The sequence below is a fragment of the Muscardinus avellanarius genome (genome assembly GCF_963383645.1).
Source record: "Muscardinus avellanarius genome assembly, chromosome: 2".
Lineage (NCBI taxonomy): Eukaryota > Metazoa > Chordata > Mammalia > Rodentia > Gliridae > Muscardinus > Muscardinus avellanarius.
The window spans coordinates 51091296-51115383 of record NC_137787.1 but is presented as its reverse complement, the minus strand read 5'-3'; the positions used below and the strand labels follow the sequence as shown (position 1 = coordinate 51115383).

The 24088-nt window shown below is 33.8% G+C and overlaps 1 protein-coding gene across 1 annotated transcript in view; it reads left to right on the top strand.

Annotated features, from left to right (window-relative positions):
* Positions 1–24088, top strand: part of FSIP2 (fibrous sheath interacting protein 2) — a gene marked incomplete at both ends in the record, with an annotated part of 76634 nt that overhangs the window by 27332 nt on the left and 25214 nt on the right. The window contains 5 exons of the mRNA XM_080689368.1: positions 1428–1491; positions 3513–3570; positions 5399–5435; positions 7388–16334; positions 17383–24068. Coding sequence (XP_080545494.1) covers positions 1428–1491; positions 3513–3570; positions 5399–5435; positions 7388–16334; positions 17383–24068 — 15792 coding nt within the window. The remainder of the gene's footprint in view (positions 1–1427; positions 1492–3512; positions 3571–5398; positions 5436–7387; positions 16335–17382; positions 24069–24088) is intronic.

Here is a 24088-nt window from a genome sequence, read left to right as displayed (position 1 = left end):
TTATTAAACTATGACTAAAGCTTATTATTCACCTTTTTGGTAATGTGTTATTAACTAGCTATCTGTATTAATCTCATATGGTACCAGATGTTCACAGATACCTAGTATATTAACAGAAAGTATTCTTATTGTACGTATTGTAACATATGCTCAAACATATTGTACACAGAATAACATGGTCAGAAAAGTGTATCTCTTGTAGACTGTTTTCAACTCTCCGACTTGGAAAAAATTGATTTTACTCCATTTGTTGCACAGAGCTCTTTGGATTCGTGAAAAGTTCTAGAGAGCCATATTAATATATTGAAAACATCTTTTTTCTGCCTTCTATCTTAAACTTTTTTCCTATTCCCAGCTTTTTAAAAAACATACTGACTTTTCTTCCCTTTGTGTTGATTAATTTTCTTGCTAATCAGTGCATTCCACCGATAATCCAGATATTTGGGGGTTATCAGTGAATACTGAATACTACTGTGCAGAAATGATTTAACATAGCAGCCTTCAGATTACTTTAGTTAAAGGATACATTTTATAAGATTGGCCTTTGGCTGGTGTCTGGTAACTTAATCAGAAAAGAATTTTACGCCAGGCGTGGTGGCGCACGCTTGTAATCCCCGCGCTTGGGAGGCGGAGACAGGAGGATCGCGCAGGTTCGAAGCCAGCCGTGCTGGTGTAAGAGACCCTGTTTCAAAAATATATAAAATAGGTCTGGGAGTGTAGCCCGGAGGAAGGAGGGCTTCCAGGAACCCCAGTACCACCAAAAAAAAAAAGAAAAGAATTTTACTTTCACTTTACCTAAATTATGCAAACAACTTGATTCTTGCTGAATACCTATTCTTCTGAGAATTTGGAATTTTGGAATGTGCTAAGAGGATGTCTTCATGACCAGCTTTCATTAAAAATATTGAGTGTTGAGTTTATAGTTTTCCCTGCATAGAAACACTGCACATTTGTTATTTTATCTCTTATTGCTAGAAAAAAAACAGCACTTTCATATGTGCCATTTTAAAGGAGAGAGAAGAGGGGAAAAGAAAGAGAATATGAATGAATGAATGAATGAATGAATGAATGAATGAGGAACACTGTGCATGGGTTTCTCTAGATTCAGCCTGTATTATTGTCTCTTATTTATTCTATTGTGTACCATTTTGTTATAATTATTCTTAGATGCTAGTAAATTATATGATGTCTTAGTCTTTGAAGATCATCAAATGTGTGCCCACAGATCACCCTCTGATGTAGCTATGAACTTTTGAATTCAATAAATGATGAATATAATAAAAACATAACAAAATATGTACAATTCTTATAAATTGGTACTCAATAAAATTTTTAAGTCTTAAATGTATGTGTTTGAAATATAAAAATAATAGTTGTTCAAATTCTGGAAAAGAATTCTTATGCTGTTTGTTTTGTTTTTTATATAGAAGGACATAAATACTGATTCGAATGGAAGACCAACCAAGAGGACAAGCTATATCTCTGAACAAGGTAAATACCAGCAACAGTTATTGAGTAAATTATGAGTCTTAACTCACTCTAATAATATTTATTGTTCTCTTTATACATAGTAGGTCTGGTTCTGTGCATTGAACATATAAGAGAAAGTAGTCATGATTCTTACTCAGAGCTGTTACTGTATAGAGGTGAGATAATCATGTCAAAACCACAACACAGTTATAAGTAACATGAAGAAAGCAGGTGCACAGGTGCCTACATCTCTCCAGGGTCATCAGAGGAACCTTTAGAGATAAAAACAAACTTGAGTCATGAAGTATCAGAAGAAATTTTCTATTTTCTTATCTTTTATTTTTATTGAGGTAATACTAAAGTTGGCAAATAAAATTGAAAAAAAGTTAGTTTTATGCTCATACTTTTATAGTTATTGTTTTCCTGCTTATACAGCAGCTTCTTCCCCAAAGTCAGATATAGTTTACAATTAAAAATTGCATATTTGCCTGGGTATGGTGGCACACACTTGTAATCCTAGTACTTGGGAGGCTGAAACAGGAGGAACACAAATTTGTGGCCAGCATCAGCAACTCAAGACCTTCCACCACTTATTAAGTAAGACCTTTATTCCAAATAAAACACAAAATATTAGTTTGAAAAGGTAGCTCAGATGTAAAATTCCTCTGGCTTCAATCCCCAGTATTACAAAAATATTATATATATATAAGATTTACAAGTTGATAACTTGATATATGTATACACTGCAAATGTTTACCACAATCAAGCCAGTTAATACATTCATCTACTCACACGGTTACAGTTTTGCCTGTAGCCAGGGATCTTCAGATTGACTCTCTTTGAAACTTTTGTTTTGTTTTGTTTTTTGTGGTACTGGGGTTTCTGGAAGCCCTTCTAACTCTGGGCTACACTCCCAGACCTACTCTTTCTTTGAAACTTTAAAGAATACAATATTACCTTTAGTCACATTGTACATTAAACCTTCAATGCATATTTAATTTTTTTGTTTGTTTGTTTGTTTTGTTTTGTTGGTGGTACTGGGGTTCCTGGAAACCCTTCCTCTGGCCTACAACCCTGGAAACCCTTCTACCTCTGGGTTACACCCCCAGACCTATTTTTTTATATATTTTTATTTGGAAACAGGGTCTCTTAAGCCAACGAGGCTGGCTACGAACCTGCAAGATCCTCCTGTCTCCGCCTCCCAAGCTCTGGGATTACAAGCGTGCGCCACCACACCCGGCTTATTCTGTTTTTATGAATTTGACATTTTTATATTCCACATAGAAGTGCAATCATGCAATGTTATGGGTTTGGCTACATAAATACTTCCTGTGTCATCTTCGTCCAGAATATTTACAAAATCAGGAACAGAAACTTGCAATACATACAAAGCACGTTAGATGATATTTCAATGGAAAGGGATAAAAGATGAATGAATAAATGCTAAGAAAACACATAAATACTCAACAGTGTTATTGAGTACTTACTATGTTGTTTACTGATGATGCGTCAGTGAAATTATATATATATGTGTATATATATAATAGCCAAGGAGGGATACATAAGAATAAAAATAATGAGCTGCATAATCATATTTTAAAGTATTTCAAATGCTTTGAGGGCAAAGGAGAAGAGTATTTATCTACCTAGGGTAGATTCATTTAAGGCTTTCAAGAGGAGTTAGTACAACCTTAAAAAGACTTTAAAAATTAAAAGAGGGCACAGAATGCTCCAAAGGAAATGGGAAAAGCAATGGCACAGAGATATAAACAAGTATTTAAAAGACTGCTGTTCCTTCTATGTCTCTTGTCCATAGAATATATATGAAGATCAGCCATGGACAATGGAGAAGTAGAAAGTGATGTTAGATTTTACACTATAGTTTACACTTTGCTTAGTGCTTTAAATTTTACTGTGGGAGTCCCTAAATCTTGTAAACAAAACAGTGATGGCAGAGCATATAAACTCTATAATAGAGGACATATTTGCCATAAAGTTGCTGAGGATGGTTACAAATTTTAATTTTTTTTCCTGATGTATAGGACCTCAGACTCGTGCTACAGCCCCAGGCATTTTTTCTTCTCCAGTTTACTCAAATACGTAAGTATCTGAAAATTAATGTGTAATAATAAATTAATATTTTAATAATTACATGAGATTGCTGTTTATGACATTCCTTCTTCTCGTGGATTTACTTGAATTTAATATAACTTTCTTTTCTTGTAAATTTTCAGAATTAAGCTTAAATTTTAGACACATAAATGTTTATTTATTTTTCTATTTATTTATACTTATGTTGCCTACATTCTAGGTCTCTGTGCCCTCCCTTTTCTCTTAGGTAGCTTCCTGTGATCTGGATTGGCTTTCTTTTTCCCTTTAAACACATTTTGTATTAAGTCTTTTTTGTTATTAACTTCCTAAGTTAATAAGTAATTGTAGGGAGCTATTTTGCCATTTTTCTCTTCCAAGGTTTATCTTGTTTATTCTCTCTCTGTGTGTGTGTGTGTGTGTGTGTGTGTGTGTGTGTGTGTGTGTGTTTCTGAGTTAGATCCGTTTTGAGGATCTAACTCAGGGCCTCTTGCATACTATACAAGTGCCAAGTGCTCTAACCACTGAGCTACACCCTCAGCCCAACATTTGTTTTTTTAGTATTCTTCAAAGAAGTTTTCTTCAGTTATTTGATTTTGCTTGGATTTCTATGTATGCTTCTGGAGTAAAGAGCCTGTTGGGAACAAATATAAATGAATACATAGGACTTCTGTTGTAGAATGATATGAAAACAGAGAAATAAATCTGAGAAATAGTTTGTAGAATGCCTACAATATCGTGTAGAAACTGGAGTTGACCTGACAAACCAGATTTTTTAAAAAATGAAGACAAAAGGGAATATGTCACTGACATCAGTTTTATTCTCAGGTTCCATTTTGTACAAATATTCTAGTATTAAACTATTATTACCAAGCCCACTTCTTTCTAACTCAGCCTTCTGAGTAGCTTGCACTACAGACCCATGCCATGAACTTTAACTAGTGAGAGTTTCTTTTTCTGCCCATATTTATGATATAATATTTAATCTAGCTTTAATCAAAATTAAATTTTAGACTTTGGGAGATGAGTAATTTAATAAGGCACAAACACCACAAATAATGAAAGAAGAAGAGTGCCAAATATCCTTTAAGAGAGTAGTAAGTACATAAGAAAGTAGCCTATCTTGGCAAAATATATGAAAATAAATCAAAACTTCACTTTTAAACTCTGTTTTTGTAAATATTTATTTTGCCTATCTATCATTTTATGACTGAATTATTTGTTACAGTTCAGAAAACTATGTTTGATTTCATTAGCCTGTTATGATAAATCTTATGGAACACAGAATAGAATATTGTCATACACAGAAAATGGATGCATAAGATATATCTAGAATTGAATATAGCTATAAACCCATGATTTAAATTGTAATTATTAAATAATCACCCACATATTCTTTTCCTACTATGAGATGTGGGGAAAGATAGAAGTACCATGAGATTTAAAGAGGGGAGTCAAAGGTTATCAGAAAGCTCTAATCAGAAGCCTTGTTATCATGCCTATTAGAACAGAGGACCATCCTGTTCCCTTCCTCTCAATCCTGTGATCACCACAAATCAGGCAAAGCTGAGATATGTTAGAAGTACAACTGTCAGATAGGCATATTATTTATATAGCAGCTATAATTTTACTCCCTTAAGTACTTGAAAGCATTTCTGAATCCAGAGATCAGTATATGAGAGAGTGAAATGAACAGGTTGAACAAAAGTGTCTGTTTTGAAGGCTCATAGGTAACCTTTTAAATATAAAAGAAAATAATTAAAATATTAGAAACTTTGAGAATATTTTAACGAATTCTTCATTCTAGTAACTAGATGATCAACCTTTCTTGGCTTTACAGGCAACAGAATCTTTTACAAAATTCCTTGCAAGAAAAAGTATGTATCATAAAACTCACTGATATAGCATCATATTAATTATACTTCTTAATGGGGTATTAAAATTGTGATTGAGATAACGAAGATTCAAGTACTGATATTTTTAATTCTTTACTCTTTGCTCTTCTTTTCTTAAACTTACATTCAGTTACTTCTTAGATTTGGTCCAAAGTTGTAATCAAAATATAGTGCTAACCCTTCAGAAAGTAGTCCCATAAGGTATAACATGAGGAAGCATTAGGGACTTGGCCTTCATAGGAAAAACATCAAATACCACAAACACATAGCTTGGCAGATGCTGGCAGTGAACTCCTTAGTACATGAACCGGGATGGCTGCATCTGTCTCCAGTAGTTTTTATTGGAAGGAACCTGGCCAACTAAGGTCACATAAAAAGGCACCTGTTCATTTATGAGCTAAGACTTGGGCAAATGGACAAAGATAAGATGGTATGGTTTTATAAGGCACAACTCTGGGCCCAGGTACACCTATGAGGAAAGATAGACATTGTAGAGGAACACATATTTTCACACATTATTTTGCATCGGTAACTTCATAGAATATGCAGAAAATACAAAAGGTTTTATTTTAGAGAACATTTCTCAATTTAATGCAACAAACAAAATAAAGTAAAAAATAGGATTCTATTCATTCCACCACATCCAAAACTTTATGAATATCCTTCTTTCTTCAATTGAGGTTTAAAGCTCTCCAATATCTAATTTAGGAGTAATAATGCATGTCTGTTGTTCATTATCTCTGATAATAATAATAATTATTATCTGATAATATATATATATATGACAAATACAATCTTAGTTTACATGTTATATATTTTATAGTTTATTCTTAATAATTCTAAAGATTTAGGCTGTATTAGAAATATTGATAAGTAATTATTTGGGTATATTTTTATAAAACAAGTATTTTTAAATATATACTGTTATTTCAAAACATGTTTTTCAAATCTCCGAGCACTCTCTGTAAAATCAGCTAAAAGGCTATTAAGAAATTTGAGGGTTAGAGCTAAATAAAATTAGCTAATCTAGAGTATGTCCTGAAAGCTCTTAAATTATAGGAGAGAGAGTTCATAGATGTTAACTTGTTTTTTTAATGTTTGCCTGAAATACCAACATTTTCATACTGACTTAGGCAATACTTTTGTGTGTGAATAGCCCCATTGTAGGAATTATTTTATTTAATCTGGTGGTTCTATACCAGCCTTTCAGCTTTTGTTGTCATTACTTATGTTTGTGTCCTCAGTCTTAAAGGTTACAACAATTTAAAAACAGAATACTACTTTTTTATAAGAAAGATTACTTTACAAGCCTAAATTATGTATGCAGTAAATAAGTATAGTTTTACCTCATCATATAACTACATTGTGTTTCTACCAGTTTCTCGGCCAGTTTAAATCTGTGACAGGAATATTGACCACTAACAAAATTGGTCATTCAAGTCTGGCTTCTGGCCTTTTACTTCTGGTTCTAGCTAAAGAATACTTCAACATTGCTGCCCTTGTTCCTATCTGTTTGGAGAAATAATTTAGAAACACTTTGATGTTCTAATAGCAATGTTATAAGCACCAAAGTTCTTTTTGCTAAAGTAATTGCATAATATGTGCCTAAGTAGCAATTTGTATTTTTCACAAAAATATCATTTGTCTAAGCACTGAATTCTAGGAAAAAAAGTTTTGAAAAACTTCTGAGGAATGTGAATAAAGGGAATTTTACTCATAAAATATTATTTCTCTGTAGTACAGAAAAAGCCTACTTAAAACCAATCTGAATTTCTAAATAAATTTTATTATACTTTATTTATTCATAAACTATAGGTATCCCAGTTGTGCATTGTTTGATATAAAAAATTAAATGTTTCTTTCTGTCCCCCAAATATTGAGTAAATCATTACATTACATAATTTTTCTTTTTATTCCTGCTTATCTACTTTTAGGTGACTTCTGAAGAACTGAATAGTATAATTCAGAATGTAATGACCTGGGTTGTAGCTACAGTTACCAGTATATTATACCCAGCCATTACAAAGTATGAAGAAAGGTTACAAAACAGCACTTACCCAGTGTCTGATGATTCTGTCCTTTCTTCAGATAGTTCAAGTTTCTGTAGCACATGCAGTGAAGAGTTTACATATGGAAGCTATACAACTGCAACAATGAGAACATTCCAGACAGAGCCATGTACATTTGCTGTTGACATGTCAATAAGGAGACCAACCACGCCTCCCAAGTCTCCTTCTACCCATGTGGAAAGAACAGTTGTGGGAAAAACATATCACAAGAAAGGACAAGCTATCACCTCTGAACTCAAATATAACAAAGCCAGGTTGATATACCCATACCCTAGGCTCAGAAGTAGTAAATCTGATAGTCATATTTTAGCATCATTAGAAACAAGCACAAAAATATCTAAAGATGCTACCACAGAAACAGATAGCTTGGGGAGCACATTGATTTGTGAGAAAAAAGCAAAAGCCATGGATGAGATAAATAAATTAAGGAATGTTTTTGTTAACTTTAAGTGTCATCTGAAAGGGGAAACTGAACTGATTTTAGAGAGCATTTTTCAAGAAATAATGTCTGACTTAACCCAGGCCATTCCCTCTCTTTCTTCCGTTACTGCTGAAGTTTTTGTTGACCAGTGTGAATCTGAAAAAGAAGACTTGCTCTCCAATGTTGATATCTGCTCTGTAGCTTCTGAAATTGTGGAAAATATGCTGGAGAAGCTAGAATATGCAGTCGAGAAAAAATGCGTTGAGATATTTTCACAAGATGACTTGTCAGTAGACATTAAACCAATTCCATCAACTAGTGGGGAGGATTTCACTTCATCAAATGAAAAACCTTCAGAAGATTCACTGCCTTCTAATTTGGAACCCATGTGTGATATTGCAGATGATATGGTTCGCAGCATTTTAGAAAAGTTGATGACTCTTGCATCTTATAAGCAAAATGAACTTCCACTTGAAGATACAACTAAGCTCTCCTATCAACAACATAAGACAGACCCAACATATACAGTCCTTCAAAGAGCTAGCAAAAAGCTATCGAGTTCTGAGCCTAATGCAGATAATGTAACTGTCAAAGAAGAAATACAAAATTTAATATCAAATATTTTCTCCCAGCCCTCTTTGGTTGGTTATATAGAAGAAGCCATCAGCACTATATTAGGTTATGTACAAACTGAACTTAATAGTGAGAGACTTATTGCCTCTGAAGACACAGTAGTACTCCTTCAGCTACTTGATGATATCTTCACTCAGCTCCATCCAAAGCCAGTGAAAGCAGGTGGTCAAAAGAGTAGACAACCTAGACGGAGAAATCTGTATGAGACTGAAGAAAAGTATAGACTCTCTGGCACTAGATTATCTAGTGGTACTAAGTCTAGAAAACCATTTCCACCTGTTAATGTCCCAGGTATGGTCCTTTATTCTGAAGACGATAGTGAAGAAATAGATGACATTGTGAAAAGTGCTCTTGATACGTCCTTCAAACACGAAAAAGCAAGATTACAAGAACAGGCTCCCAATAACTGGTCTACAAAGGAAAGCACTTGTTTTGGACAAAACAGAAATAGGAAGCCACTTTCAAAGCCTGCTTCTCGAAACAAAGTGGCATTTCACGATTGGGAACTAAAGAGTGAACTAAAATATTTTAATGAAGACACTGTACAGGAAAAACCTTGCTTGGATAAAGACAATTCAGTTTTCAGCCAATATCAAAAGCATCAAATACAAAAGGCTTCAGAGAACACAGTTAAATGTATTTTAGCAGACATATTCAAGGATATACCTTGTGTTTCTTCTGGTCACCTGGGGAGCAAAATTGGCAAAGAAACTTCAGTTCTTGTTTCGGAAGAATCTCAAAGATTGTCACATCAAGAATGGATGGACCAAATGTTTTCTGTGTCAGAAATTAGCGCAGTGGCTAAAGAAATAGCAGATTCTGTGTTAAATATACTTCATAAGGCATCAAGCTACATTCCTAATACCATTAAAAATCCCATTTCATCATCAGTTCGCCAAATTTTTCTAGATAATTGTGACACTCCTCACAAAGTCAAAGAAGCGTCAAATAAAAAACCATTAAAAATATGGTTTGATAGTGAAAAGAAAATGAAATATTTATCTTCACTTGATGTAGATCCTGAAAAGCCCTCTTGGTTAAAATCTGGATGTGCAGATGACATTAACAATAAGATTATTAATACTGTTTTTAAGAGACTGAAGCTATTTGTTTGTCCAAAATTGCAAACGGGCTTCAAATCTTCACTTGCCAAACAATCTTTATTGAGATCTCAACTGAGTACCTACACAGCTAAAGTAGTAAACATTGTTTTGCATGCTGTCCAGGATGAACTAGACTTCATTAAGAAAAACACGCATCTTAGGGAGGTTGACCATAATGAGTCCCTTACGAGTAGAGGGTTTTTTACTGACAGTGATAAATCGGATTCTCTTGTCACAGATCTCGATGATAACATTATGGGAAGTCCATTACTAAATTGTATTTGTGAGATGTTATCAAGTAGAAATGAAGACCAGAAGAATAATCCACTCCCTTCAAACAAACCAAGGCCTATGACTTTATATGGATCTGACAACACAGATAAGCAAAATATTCTGCCAATTAGACAGGATAAAAAATCTTTTCGCAAATCATTGGCCACTCCTTGTATTCTTCACAGTGTCATTAATGGAAAAGATATCAAAGAGAATGCCAAATTGCAAGTGTTAGATAGAATTGGGGAAACACTACATGAAATGTTAAACAAGCTCACAGAGTCTTTTCCTGACTCACAGCCATCTTGTAGTCAGCAAAACAGAGAGAAGTCAAACAATTACCAGAAAATGGGTATTCCAGCGAAGTCTAATATTCAGCTAATTTCCAAAACAATTTTGGAGCATATCCTTGCAAAATTGTGTAATATTGACATGGAAACCAGTGTTGCAAGTTCTGGATTTACAGCTGCTTCTGAATCTTCTGACATTGACAGCCTATCATTTGCTTCAATTATTGAGGAAATGGCCAAATGCACCAACATGATCTCTAGCATAATTTCCAAAATGAGGGAGAAGAATAACAAAGAAATGACTAAATGCAAAACAAAAAGCATTTCTCCTATGTCTTCCAAACCAGAGAGCTCCAAAGCAATGCACCCAAGTAAACTGAAAGATATAACTTCAGATATTTTTAATACGGTTTTTACTAAACTGGAAGGATTTGCCAATGGAAATTTAGAAACTCTACGTGTTACAGATGATGGCAATGAAAAAGGCAATAGGATAGACTGGGAATGCGAAAGTACCACTGATTACACAGATACCCAAGAAGAATCACTGCAGTCTGCCTTATACAGGCATTCAAAGAAGGTATCAGGTGCTATTTTAAAAGCCATTCAAACAGAGTTAAATGAGAGCTCATCAGATTTGAGGGAAAATGTTAAAAACCCACCAAAAGAGACACAAATGCTTACCAATATAATTGATTTGATTTTAGATGCAGTCTCTTCAGATATGTTTAATGAAACTGAGTCTGAAGATAGAGACATTGAAACTTACCGATACCGACCAACATATGGAAATTTTCTTCCTGGAGGAGCTGAAACAGATTCATTCCTAGATGATGATGCGGATACAGAGAAAGAATTCAATAGAGAGAAAACATCACAAAGAGAGGAAGATAAAACGTGTTCTCCTAAACAATGGGTTCTAGAAAGAGCCTTAAACAAAATAGAAGTGAAACTCAAAGAACCACATAAATCTCCAGTTGTTCCCATTATAAAAAATATTTTAAATGAAATTTTCCAGAGTGCTTTGGTCAACCAATTAAATGTGCCTTCTCTCTCGAACTCTCATTTTAGTGGCATGCCTCACAATGTTGATGAATCAACAACTCAAACATCTGTTCAATTTATGGGTAAAGAAGTTGCTCCTTTAGTATCTGACACAGATGTAATTGTAGTGGTAGATGATGTTGTTAGAATTGTATTTCACAAACTTTATTCAGCTGCCATGACAGAAAGAGCTATAAGTGAAAATAAGTGTAAAACTGTCACTTTTTCAACAAATGTTTCTTTCCACAACCACATCTTCGGTGGGAACTCCTCTTTTACTGTATTGGATGGAAATCCATGTACTCTTCAGTCCAAACTCAGTGTTGACAAAAAGACCAAAGACAATGTAGTTGAAGACATCAGACAGGCAATACTAACAAATTTAGAAATCTTTGCTACATCCAAAGTAGAATCTCTCTTTTGTCCCCAAGTTGACTTTACTGTCCCAGTGGCCTTAACTATTCAGCAGGATGAGAGTACATTGAGCAAAGCATTATCAGACAAAGACTCATATTCGGATGAGCAGCATTTCTGTTGCTCAGTGGATCCTCTTACATCAGGAAAGACCAACTCATCATGTCAACTATCTTTGCCTAAATTCAATATTTATGCAAAAGAAGTAGCTAGAAAAATATTACAAGGAATCAAAGGAGAGTTAGATAAAGAAAAAGAAAGTCCTTTCTTGAGTCATAATGTTGTTATTTCTGAAAGTATTGCAAGTCAGATTGTTAACAGAGTGCTAGATATTGTATCATGTAAAAGTAAATGTGACCAAAATCATTCTGACAAAGAGAATGATTCAGATCAGCAAGATGGTGTTATTGAGAGGCTGTTCAATAAGACTGAATATCGGAAAATACTTCAATTTCAAATACAAGATACCATTGAAGGTGTTTTATGTGATATTTATGAGAAAACCCTGTATCAGAATAATCTTTCATTATCTATGCCCACTCTGAAATGTAGTATTACTGGTAGACATTCAGAAGCAAATAGTGAAATGCCTGTTGAGGGAACAAATAAGCTTGTTCCTAAATCAGATGCCATTTTGCTATCTAAGGATATAGTGGATATTGTTCTTCATAATCTTCATTCTGTTGTCATGCTTGGTATAAATGCAAAGAATCCCTCCTCTGCAAGAGTGACCTTCTGTGATCTCCTTCCAAAAGGGGAGTATCAACAGTCTCCTTCTATGGGGCCAAAAAGTGAAGGAAATACAGAGTGTTTTCCATACTCACAACATAAGAAATCCACATACAGTGATGAAAATCAGATCGCTGTAGGAGGGAAAGAGGACACCAAGAAATCTGTTCCTGATCCATGTATGGAAAATGCTAATTTCATCACTAAAACTATTTTCAATAGGTTGCAGTCTTTTGCCACAGAAAGAATTGATTCCTTAATTACTCTTGCTTTTCAGCCCAATGAAGAGTCATTTGTTAGCCCACAATTGGAAAACTATAGAGATGATAACATTTTTCATGAATCAGAGGAAGTAAAATCTGATGTGAATGTCTTAAAAATATCAACAACTAAAGCCATTTTCAGCCAAGAGCTTACAGACTCTACTTTTGCCAGTTGCAGAGAAAAAATTAGATCCACAATTCACTTATCAGAAACTAGCCTTAAGGAATATGCTGACATTATTGCTAGTGCCATTTTGAATTTTATTAAAAATGACTTGGAATTAGAAATAAAAAAGATGCATCCAAATCCAAATAATATTTTGTTCCAAAATAATATCATCGTAAATGAAATTGTTGATAGCATCTTAAAGATTTTATATAACAAAAGGTCTATAAAGAAAATTAGGTTCTCCTCAAAAGAGAACCCCGACATTGCACAAGTAACTGCACCAAGTGAAATATTCCTGGGACACAAAGAAAAGAAAAAAAGCACCACACTGTCCCTTTTTACAAACTACCCATTGGAACAAAATCAAATGACGTTGGAAATGGAAAGCCAAAGAACTGTTTTGGAAGAAATATTTGTGAGAAATGGAGAATCAAAACAAAGAGAAAGAAACAAATTGCTCAGCAAAGTTGAAAAAATTTTGACAAATTTGAATCAAAGAGTAATGGAAGTCATAGGCCACTTGCCCCCATACAATAAAATTTCCTACCTTAATTCTAAAATTGAATTATCAGATATAACACAAATAAACATCTTTCAAGCACATATTAACAGTGCAGCATCTGATATAGTTGAAAGTGTTTTGGGGAAAATGTATTCTGTTGTTGTGACATCATTATTCAGAAACAATAAAAACGAGAGAGATGTAGAAGCACTGGACAGCAGTGATACCTTACCAATGAAACCACTGTGCTTTAGAGAAACTAAACAAGCAGGGAAAAGAAATAACGTCCCTACATATGGGATACCAGAGGCGTGTCCTTTTGCAAATGAATGTAATGTTTCAGTGGAAAACATTATTTTGCAATATTCATCAGTGCAAGTGGGAAAAGATTTAGTCCACACAGTTCTAAATAAGATTATGAATTTTATCTCACTCCACCTTGAAGAGACTTTGTCCTCTGAAGGTTGTTCTGATGAGTTGCAACTTAGATTACACAATTCTAAAGTTAACCCTAAGGGTAACCCTAAGGCAGGTTTTAAAACAAGCTTAAAAGCAAAATCAAAAATTAACTCTGTGCCCAAATTTAAAACAAAACCACATCTCGGACCTAGTGGTGGTAAAGCCAAAAGCAAGATCAAGTTAGATGCTGGTGAGAAAACTTCAAGGCAGAGCCGGTCCAAAACTGTCTTTGGGTTGCCACACATCTCATTAACAGGAGATGCCAAAAACTTATTGGAAACGAACTTACCCATTTCAGAACTAAAAATGTATGCCAAGACTATAATAAGTAATATTTTGGAAATGATTGTGAAAGAATTTGAAAAAGTGATGCAGACTAGATCAATGGTAAATATAAAAATTTTACCATCTGATCAAATTACGGAAGCAAGTACGATTGTTAATACGGTTTTGCAAGAATTATATGGAAAAAATAGCCACAGTTTGGCTTACCCAATCAAATTCTCCTACTCAGATGATCTCAAACATTCACAGCATAGTTTAAGTGCATACTCTCTTGCCAAAGAACAAGCTTGTTTTTATTTAGAGAATGTTTCTTCACAGCTAGAACAGATTTTTCCTAAAGAAGGTATACTTAAAAAAATGTTTGACAAATGGCAAATGGAATCAAATGACACAGAAAATGAAAAATTTAAGTTATTGATGGTAGCTGAAAATGTATTGACTGAAATTTCAATAAAAGCAAAAGATTTAGAATATTCTCTTTCACTTTTAAATTTGCCACCTCTTGGAGATTATGAAACCAGATTTCATAGTCATGTCAAAGGAGGTTCTACTAGAGCTGAGGAGACCAAATCACAAATTAAAATGTTTGGAAGGGAAATTGTTGAAATGCTTTTTGAAAAATTACAGCTGTGTATTTTATCCCAGATGCCCATTTCAGAGAGTAAAGAAACTCCAACAAATAGGAAAGAACACATTACTGCTAAAGGTAAACATGGTTTTCCAACCAAGCGCATCCATGGCTTACCAACCTCTAACATGAAGAAAAAAGATGAAATTTCTGTGAGCTCTAGCAACCAAAGCATTCAGGAAATTGTAGAAATAGTTGTAAACATGTTAGAGTCATTTGTGGACTTGCAGTTTAAGCATATCTCTAAATATGAGTTTTCTGAAATAGTGAAAATGCCTATAGAAAACCTTTTTCCAGTTCAACAGAGACTATTAAGCAAAAAGACATTGCCAAAATTACAACCACTGAAAAAGTTTTCTGATGAATCCAAGTCAAATACTAACATTTCCAAGGAAAACATACAGAATACCCTTCTACAGGTTCATTCATTTCATTCAGGATTGCTTACTTATGCTGTTAATATTGTCAGTGATATGCTGGGGATAATCAAGAACAAGCTAGACAAAGAAGTAAGCCAAATGGAACCATCTTCAGTAAGCACATTGAATGAGAACATTGCAGCAAGGGATATCATTGGCACACTAATGGACCAATGTACTCACTTCAGTGAGTCATTGGTCAAAAATCTTCCCAAAGAATGTTTGTTCCAAGAAACTGAAAATACTTACATTGTTAATCCAGTTGAATTAGCAACTAATGTGAAAAAGCCCACATCAAAGTTAAAAAAAACTAGTGTAGGGAATAATCCTCCACACAGGAGTGTACCTGACTTGGGGTTTTATTCAGAAGACAATATGAATAAAAGATACAGGGTTTCATCAGATTTACCTTCATATATCAGGTCATCTATCGAAGACACAATTAAAAGCTCAAAGCCAATGGACAACCATTCAGAAGCTATGCCATCATGTTCTAGAATCAAAGTGCAAGACCACAGCCCACAGAAACCTAACTTTGGCTATTTTGATGAAGTCATGAAAGGAAATAGCTCTCTTCCTGAAGGAAGTGTCTTACAAAAACTATTTAAGAAAGCAAATGACTCCACAGAAGAAGCATTAAAACAAGTTATTTCATTCATGGAAATGGGAAAAGGTGAAAATCCAAGAGTATTTCATTATGAGAACCTAAAGTCAATTGTTGAACCAAGCCAAATTCAAACGGCTGTTTCTCCACTCAAAATATGTTTGGCTGCAGAAAATATTGTCAATACTGTGCTATCAAGCTGTGGCATTGCGAATCAACCACACACTAATGAGAGCATGGAAACTATAAAACCATTTTTCATATCAAAGCAAAGTCCTTTGTCTAAAATACCTGAAGGACAAAATAATGAGAAAGATTTGCTTAGAATGCAGGATAAAAGGAATGGATGTGTACTTCAAGAAAAAACTGAAAATAACCCTGAAGCCAACAGGGGGAATTTTTCACTATTGCAAAAATGGCAGAAAAGGAACCAAAAAACAAAGAACATAGAGGCTCTTAAAGAAGTTGAAATCTTTACTTTTGCTGATTATGAACTGGGTCCGAATGAAATTCATTTGATAGCAAGACATGTCACTACATCTGTGATAACACATTTGAAGAACTTCAAAAGTAGAGGTAAGCAAGAAACAACTTACTTTACATGTAGAAATAATTTAGGGAAAATAGCAAAATAAATGATATGCTTAAAAGATCTCCTGTCCAAGAAACTGTATTTCCTATTTTTCTGCAAGTATCTTTTGAGATAGGATGGCTATTGCTTTTTTAATAACCTGTGATGCCAAAAAAGTGGTGAAAATTAAATATTTGCATAGTTTGACTCTACAGGGTATGTTTTCAGTTTACTGTATCTGCAGATGAAAAAAACTGAAACCTTTTTTAAACCAGGAGATATTAGTTAGGCATGAGACATTAATTACAAAGAGTTTTCAGAGTTCTTATGCATGAGTCTTTCATTACAATCTATCACAAAGCTTTCTAAAGTTATTGCACTTTTATTCAAGGTAATAGTGCATTCTAAAAATAAAAAATAGAATAACATTAAATATTTTTACTAGCCAGATGTGGTGGCACAAACTTGTAATCCCCACGCTTCAGAGGCAGAAACAGGAGGATCATAAAGGTTCGAAGCCAGCCGTGTGCGCTGGCTTAAGAGACCCTGTTTCCAAATAAAAAAGTATAAAAAGTAGGTCTGGGAGTGTAGCCTGGAGGTTAGAATGGCTTCCAGGAACCCCAGTACCGCCAAAAATAAAATAAAATAAAATAATAAATATTTTTACTAAAATATTTTTAAATTATAACATGAAGCTTTTATATATGACTGGAGACATAATAGGTCATTTAGCTAAACCTGGAAATTATTTCTCTGACCTAGGTTCTCCAGCTTGTTAGAGCTATAATCATCCAATCAAAGCAGACATCAACACATGATTTGAATGTGGGTGGGGATATATTCTTAATTTACTGGCTAAACTTAAAAATATATAACATATGAGAAATCTTTTAGGAAAATTCAACTTATTTTTTCTTTAGGTTTTTTTTTTTTTTTTTTTTTTTTTTTAGTGAGGTGTTCCAAAGGTAAAATGTATACACAAATAAATACCATTGTTTTGAATTTTCCATATTTTCTTTAATGCATACTAAAAATGTTGTTTTCTTTTTAAAGTTTTCATTGAAGACAAAGTGTCACTTGTTTCTACACTGTCAAAGAAGAACCATGAATCAAAACAGCTTCTAAGAAGTATATATAGCAGTTCTTCAATTTATCAATTTTGTGAATATCTCACTGAGTCAGTCATTTGCCATTTAATTTCTAGCATTTCTGATGGCACCAAGGAGGACAGAGAAAAAGACAAAGCATGGGAAATCCAAGATGGAGCATATAACAAGATTATTTCTGTTCATTCTCAAGTGTTTGAAAGCAGGTCAATTTCTATTGGAGAGCTTGCTTTAGGTATTTCTGAAATCATTGTTGAAATTCTTTCAAATGGTAACATTATAAAAGCTGACATTGAACAGCAAATGGTTTCCATAAAAACAAAATACATGTACTGTCCAGGAATAACTTCTGCTGACTTTGATGATTTCTTTCAGGATTTCTTAACAGGAGTGATTTTTGTATTGTCCAAAGAAATAGGAATAAATCACCATTTTGAAGGCAATGGAAGAAACAAGTCACATTCAACTCTTAGAAGCAATAATATGTCCATTTGCAATAAAAGCAATACTATGGGAAGACAGATAGGTCCCAGAGACTGGGAATCATCTACTGGCCAAAATGGTCAATGTGTTCAAAAAAACAAATTAAATTATCTGGCATATAAGTTAGACAGTCTTCTCGGTAGCCTAAAAACTCATGAATCCAAAGAAGTAGTCAATAAAGTCTTTAATATTGTTTTAGACTTATTTTTGCCAGATGAATCCTCAGCTGAAGGTATAGACTCTGATAAGCTAGCAACAACATTTTTCTCCTCCTCAAACAATCAACAAAGTAATAGCACACTTAAAAATAACTTAGGCCTTTCACCAAAATCAGTTTTTCTTCTCAATGTTGTATGTGAAAAACTTGTTAGAACACTTTTGGAAAAATGCACAGATACTGTCTTTGCTGATGATGGTCCTCTTTCTAATGAAGTGTCATCAGAGTGTATGTTTATAAAAATTCTTCAAAGTGTGAAAGATGAAGATTTTGATCATTGTAAGGGATCTATGGATCGTGAGCAGCATCAAGGAGATTACATGTCAGATCTTTTGGAAAATCTGTCAGAAATTGATCAAGATTTAATGTCATCAGATTGTTTGCTTACAATTATTTCTCACCACTTGGTTAAATCATTGATGGATAAACTGTCTTACAATTTACAACAATCTCCTGAAAGTACAACTTTTGCAAACAAATGTTTGAACTGCAGAACAAGAGAAATACAGTCTAGTTGCACAAAAGCCAAAAGACCAGAATTAATAAAATTAGGACAAGGTCAAGGCTCCTTAGAATTCATGAGCTATGACAGTAATTCTTTGAAAGGATCCCAAAATGACCCCGGTGTGACAGGCTCCAAAATACAAGCACAGTTTGGCAAGCAATATACTGTGAATTCCTCTCATTTTTCCCCTTTTTATAGACAGGATACAAAAGAAATGGATACAATAGCCATTCATAAGAAGCTAAATAAAAAAGGTATAAACACAGGTGTTTATTCAGCCACATTTTTGGAGGAAATAATTTCAGAGTTGTTTTTTAATCTCTCTATAACATTGTGGGGGAAAAGTGCAAACATCACTGAAGCCCAGCTGAATGAGATGAATTCATTGTTTGTCAACAGCATAGTGAATGAATTTAATAATGCACAAGTCACTGTTCTACAAAATGCTGAAGAAAGACTGTGTTTTCCACCAATACCTAAAGAAACTGTTAGTGAGATTGTTGATTCTGTTTATTATGATGTTTTAGATCAATATGAATTTATAATGACCTATGGCAATAATCCGGCATGTGACAATACTTCAGTAGCAGAACGAATAACTAATAACATATTGTTAGAGATTCTAGACTACCAACTTCCATCTTACCACAGAGGAAAGCTCATTCCTTATTCAAGTTGTCCTCTCAAAGCTGATATTATAATGCAGAAGCTTCAAAATAGCCTGAGAAAATTTACTTCCCAACCTCGGTCATCAAGGGGCTATAGCACCATGTTACCACACTCATTTTTAGAAGTTGTTATTAGACGACTTTTATCTCAGCTTCTTCCTCCATCCATTAAACACTCCTCTTTGGAACAAAACTATTTAATGAGTTCAGAATTTAATGAAATGTCTACCTGTATAATAAATAAGGTTTTATCAGCCATTTCAAAACATAAAATCTGGTACACTATCTATGACAATCAATATTTATATACAGGAAAAAAACTCCAAAAGATGGTAGATTCTATTTATAGTACTATGTTGCAAATGTCTGGCTCTCTTCCTTCAATACAGAAAAGTATAATCAGTCGAAACCCTATTATGGTTGACCGAATAGCAAGTTTTATTATCCAAGAGATTATTGAAAATCATCAGCAACCATTTTTGTGTGGAGAGGTTTCGCCTTATTCAGTGAATTCACGAGATGCTGTATCTGATATGGTTAAACAAGTTCTCAGTGAAGTCACAGAGACATACAGACCCCCAAAGCCATCACCTTTAGGTCTTTACCCTGTAGGTGAGATTGTTGGCAGACTTTTATCAAAGATTTTTAGTCCAAAGCCTAACACTGAAGTTGAATTGGAAAACATGACCCAAAAAATTGTAAACTCTGTGAACAACCATTTTGACAAAGCGAAAATTCACATTCCACATGATGACACAGAAGAATCTTTTCCCTCTATGGATATGGATAGTGTGGATGAACTTGTCACCTCAGTTTATAGTACTGTTTTAAAGCAGCATGGTCTAAACCCTGACATTGATAATGAGTCTAAAGACAGTGATATTTTTGTGAAAAATATTACCAATTTAATTGTAGCAGCTATTTCAAACTACCTCTTTCATCCCTTGTTTTCTGGTGATTTGTCAGCTTCTTCGTTTTCTATTTCAATGGCTGAGAATATTGTTCAAGACATTCTTAGCAATATCAATAACTCTATAAAGACAAACCAGAGTTTACTTCCATATAACACCTTACTGCCAAATACATTTCTAGAAAATATGATCAGAGTACTATTAACTAGATTTTTTCCTTCTGCCTCTAGCATACTTCCAAACAGAGAAATTCCAAAAGATAAAACAGGAGTGAACTTTAATGAAATTGCTTCTAACCTAATTAGTGATATTAGGATGAAAATTTCCCAACATGAAATTAATTTTTCCAAAGAAGAAGAAGAAATAAAGTTTGTTTATTCAGAGGATGATGTTCAGCTTCTTGTTGACTCAGTATTCAGAAATATCTTACAGGACTCTGGGCTTCACGCATCAGTGGAACAAAATAGCACGAGCAATAATGATGCTTTTATTGATAGAATAGCAGGTTTTATCATAAAATACATCTGTGAAAAACATCTTCAGCCTTATGTGCACACAAAGTCACTATCTTCATCTTATGCATATTCGGATGATGAGGAACAGTTATTTTACACTAGTACTTATTCCTCAACATTTTTGGAAGATGTGGTCTCTGGAGTTTTAAGCAAAATATTTCACAGGGTGGTAGGCATTGTACAAATGAAATCTGTGCCAGATTCGGAAGATGAACTCTTCTATAAAGCTGAAAAGCTAATACATTTGATAACAGAAGAATTCTCAAAAGCCCAAGTAAGCATTATAGATAATGCTGAGGAACAATTATGCATTCCTCCAGTGGAAAGATCTGTCATCAAAAACATTATTGACATAGTGTATAGTAAAGTTTTAGAGGAATATGAAATGGAATTTATGCCTGATAAAGATTTTCTCAATGATACAAAGACATTGGCTGCAAGGGTAACTCAAATTATTCTGGCTGAAATTTTTGATTTCCAAATTCACCCAGATGTAATAGCTAATCTGCCTTTTAAGTCACATTCCAAACTCAGTGAAAATGTTTTGATAAATAGGGTCCAATATGATATTAGTAAGTCAAAATTCCGAAGACAGGCTTCAACAATATATACTACTATGTTATCACATAGTCATTTGGAAAAAATTGTCACTCAGCTTCTATCTCAGATTAGTTCATCAGTGGTCAGTTCAGAATATCCAGATATTTCTCAGTCAGACTTAAGCGATACAGTCATAAAACTGATAAATGAAATTATGTCAATAATATCAAGACATGCAATATGTATTGTTAAACATGGGAATAAAAAACAAAGTGTGATTTCTGAAAAAGATATACAGTCTATGGTTGATTCCATTTATACTGATCTTTTTCAATCAGATCTATACCAGTCTCTTGCAAAAGACAAAAAAGGCATAAGAAACATACCTGTTTCAAAAATAGCAAGTTTTATAATAAAAGAAATATTTAACCATCATCTACAGTCATTTTTATCTGGTGATAAAACTTTCCTTTCAGCTTCAGTTGATCAAACTTATAAATCAGAAGTGGTAGACCCTAAACAAAGAAAATTGTCTTTCATTGTGAACTCAACTGGCTTTTTGGAGGGAGTAATTTCTGAGCTTTTATGCAAAATTTTTTATGCATTCACACATAATATCTCAGCTGCTGAAAACCCAGATGAAGCAAAAACCAAAATTACCAGCATAATTACAACATTAGTAAAATCAATTGTTCTAGAGCTCACCACATCAGAGATTTCAGTCGCAGATAACTTGGATGAAAATTTGCGTTTTACGGAGGAATACAAACAAATGGTTAAAAAGACAGTCAATTCAATTTATGAAAAAATATTAGGTGAATATAAATCTCTGATTCAAATATATAAGGCTATAGAAAATGACACTACCTATTTTGGAAAGAAAATATACCATTTGCTATTGGAAGAAATTTATGATTATCAGATGCAATCATTAGTTTCAGGAGAATTAGTTTCTTCCTATTCTTTCCCTAAAGCTGATAGCATCATCAGAAATGTGCTAAGTGTGGTATTGAAGGATAGCAATGTCTTACCATCATATGTTACTGTGTTGCCTCGTTCTCTTTTAAAAGATATGATTTATAAACTTCTAGTGCAGATTAGCCCTCCAACTGACACTAAATATGAACTAAAAGAGAGAGAGGTTATACCTGATTGTGAGTTTGTAGATGCAGCCTCAAAGCTGACTGATGAAATTATAAAGGAAATTTCTGAACATGAAATACGACTTGCCATAGCAGAGGAAAATGCAGAAAGTACACAATTAGAAGCTATTGAGAATTTTATTGACTCTGTATGTAATAATATTTTTAAAAAATCGGAATTTCAAACTGTAATACAGAAAGATGCAAACCGACAAGGAAGTTCATTTCTGAGTAAAATAGCTGGCTTCATTATGAAGGAAATCGTGGATCATCATTTACGACCATTTTTATATGGTGAAGAATCAGCATCCAATAACTTACCTAATTATGACCGACCCCCTATAGTTGCTGAATCTGGTAAAGAAAAGACACAGCATTCTCTATATTCAGCTGCATTTTTGGAAGATGTAATTGTTGACCTTGTTCACAAATTTTGTTCTTTCTCCAATATTACTGAAAATTCCAAGAAAAAAGACAGTCCAGAGTCAGATATTGTAGGATTTGCCATCAAATTTGCAAACTCTCTCATAGGGGAATTCAGGAAAGGTGAAATTAAGGTTTTACCACATGCTGAAGAAGTATTTTCTTTCCCACCAGTTGATAAAGAGACAGTTGATAAAATATCCAATTTTGTGTATGATCAATTCATAGATAATTATGGATCAAATGATATTCAGAAAGATGATAAAAGTAATGTTGTTATAAAAACAATTGCTGCTTTAGCTCAGAAGGCAATCTCTGCATTCAAGATTCAACCACTATTCTCAGGAGACTGGTCTTCTACCTTCTTTTCATTTCTAAATCCAGATAACATCACCCAAAGGGTTCAACACCTACCACAGAAAACTTCTATTCAGATAACTAGCTGTTCAAAAGAGAACCAACTTACCTTACCAGAACAATCATATAAACAAACTTCCCTAAGCTCAGATCAGATAAATATTATGGGAAATTTGAAAAAAGATAGAGGTACAATGAGTAGAAATAAATGTGTCACTGCTAAAGGCACATCAATGAAATATGGTGAAATCCAAGAGCCAGTACTTAGCTGTATGACTACCATTATGCAAATGAACATGATTAACTTGGAATCAAAGCCAGCTGCAGATGTGGAAAATAAAAATAAAAAAGATGAAAATAACCTAATAGTTCCTGCTCAAAAGCATGATGAGGATGTATCAGAAGGTACTTGTCTAACTACCAATGTAAAAATAAAAGATACTCAAGCACCAGATATGAGTGAAACACTTAAAAATGATGAAAATGAGAAGAAAATAAAATTAATTTCAATAATTGAAAAGAAGCAGGATGATGAGGTACAGACACATCTTGTGGTTGCTGCTGATACCAAATATGAAAAGGAAGTACCTGGATCAAGTCTTGAAATAAGGAAGCCCAAGGTAAGAAATATGGAGACCCAAACAGTGAAAACTGCAACACAAAAGCCACGCAATAAAGAGAAGAGAGATTTTCCTGCTCAGACAGATATGGTTGCGGAAGATTACACAGATTATGAATGTGTTGAAAACGTCATTGAAAATATTTATGACAATGTTTTATTAATATCTTCCTCTCGAGAACAGTTGGATTGTTCATCATCCCGAAGTAGCAAAAGCTCCTCAGGTGATAAAGCACTGGGTAAAACTCAAGACGTTGGCAAGGATTCTGCACA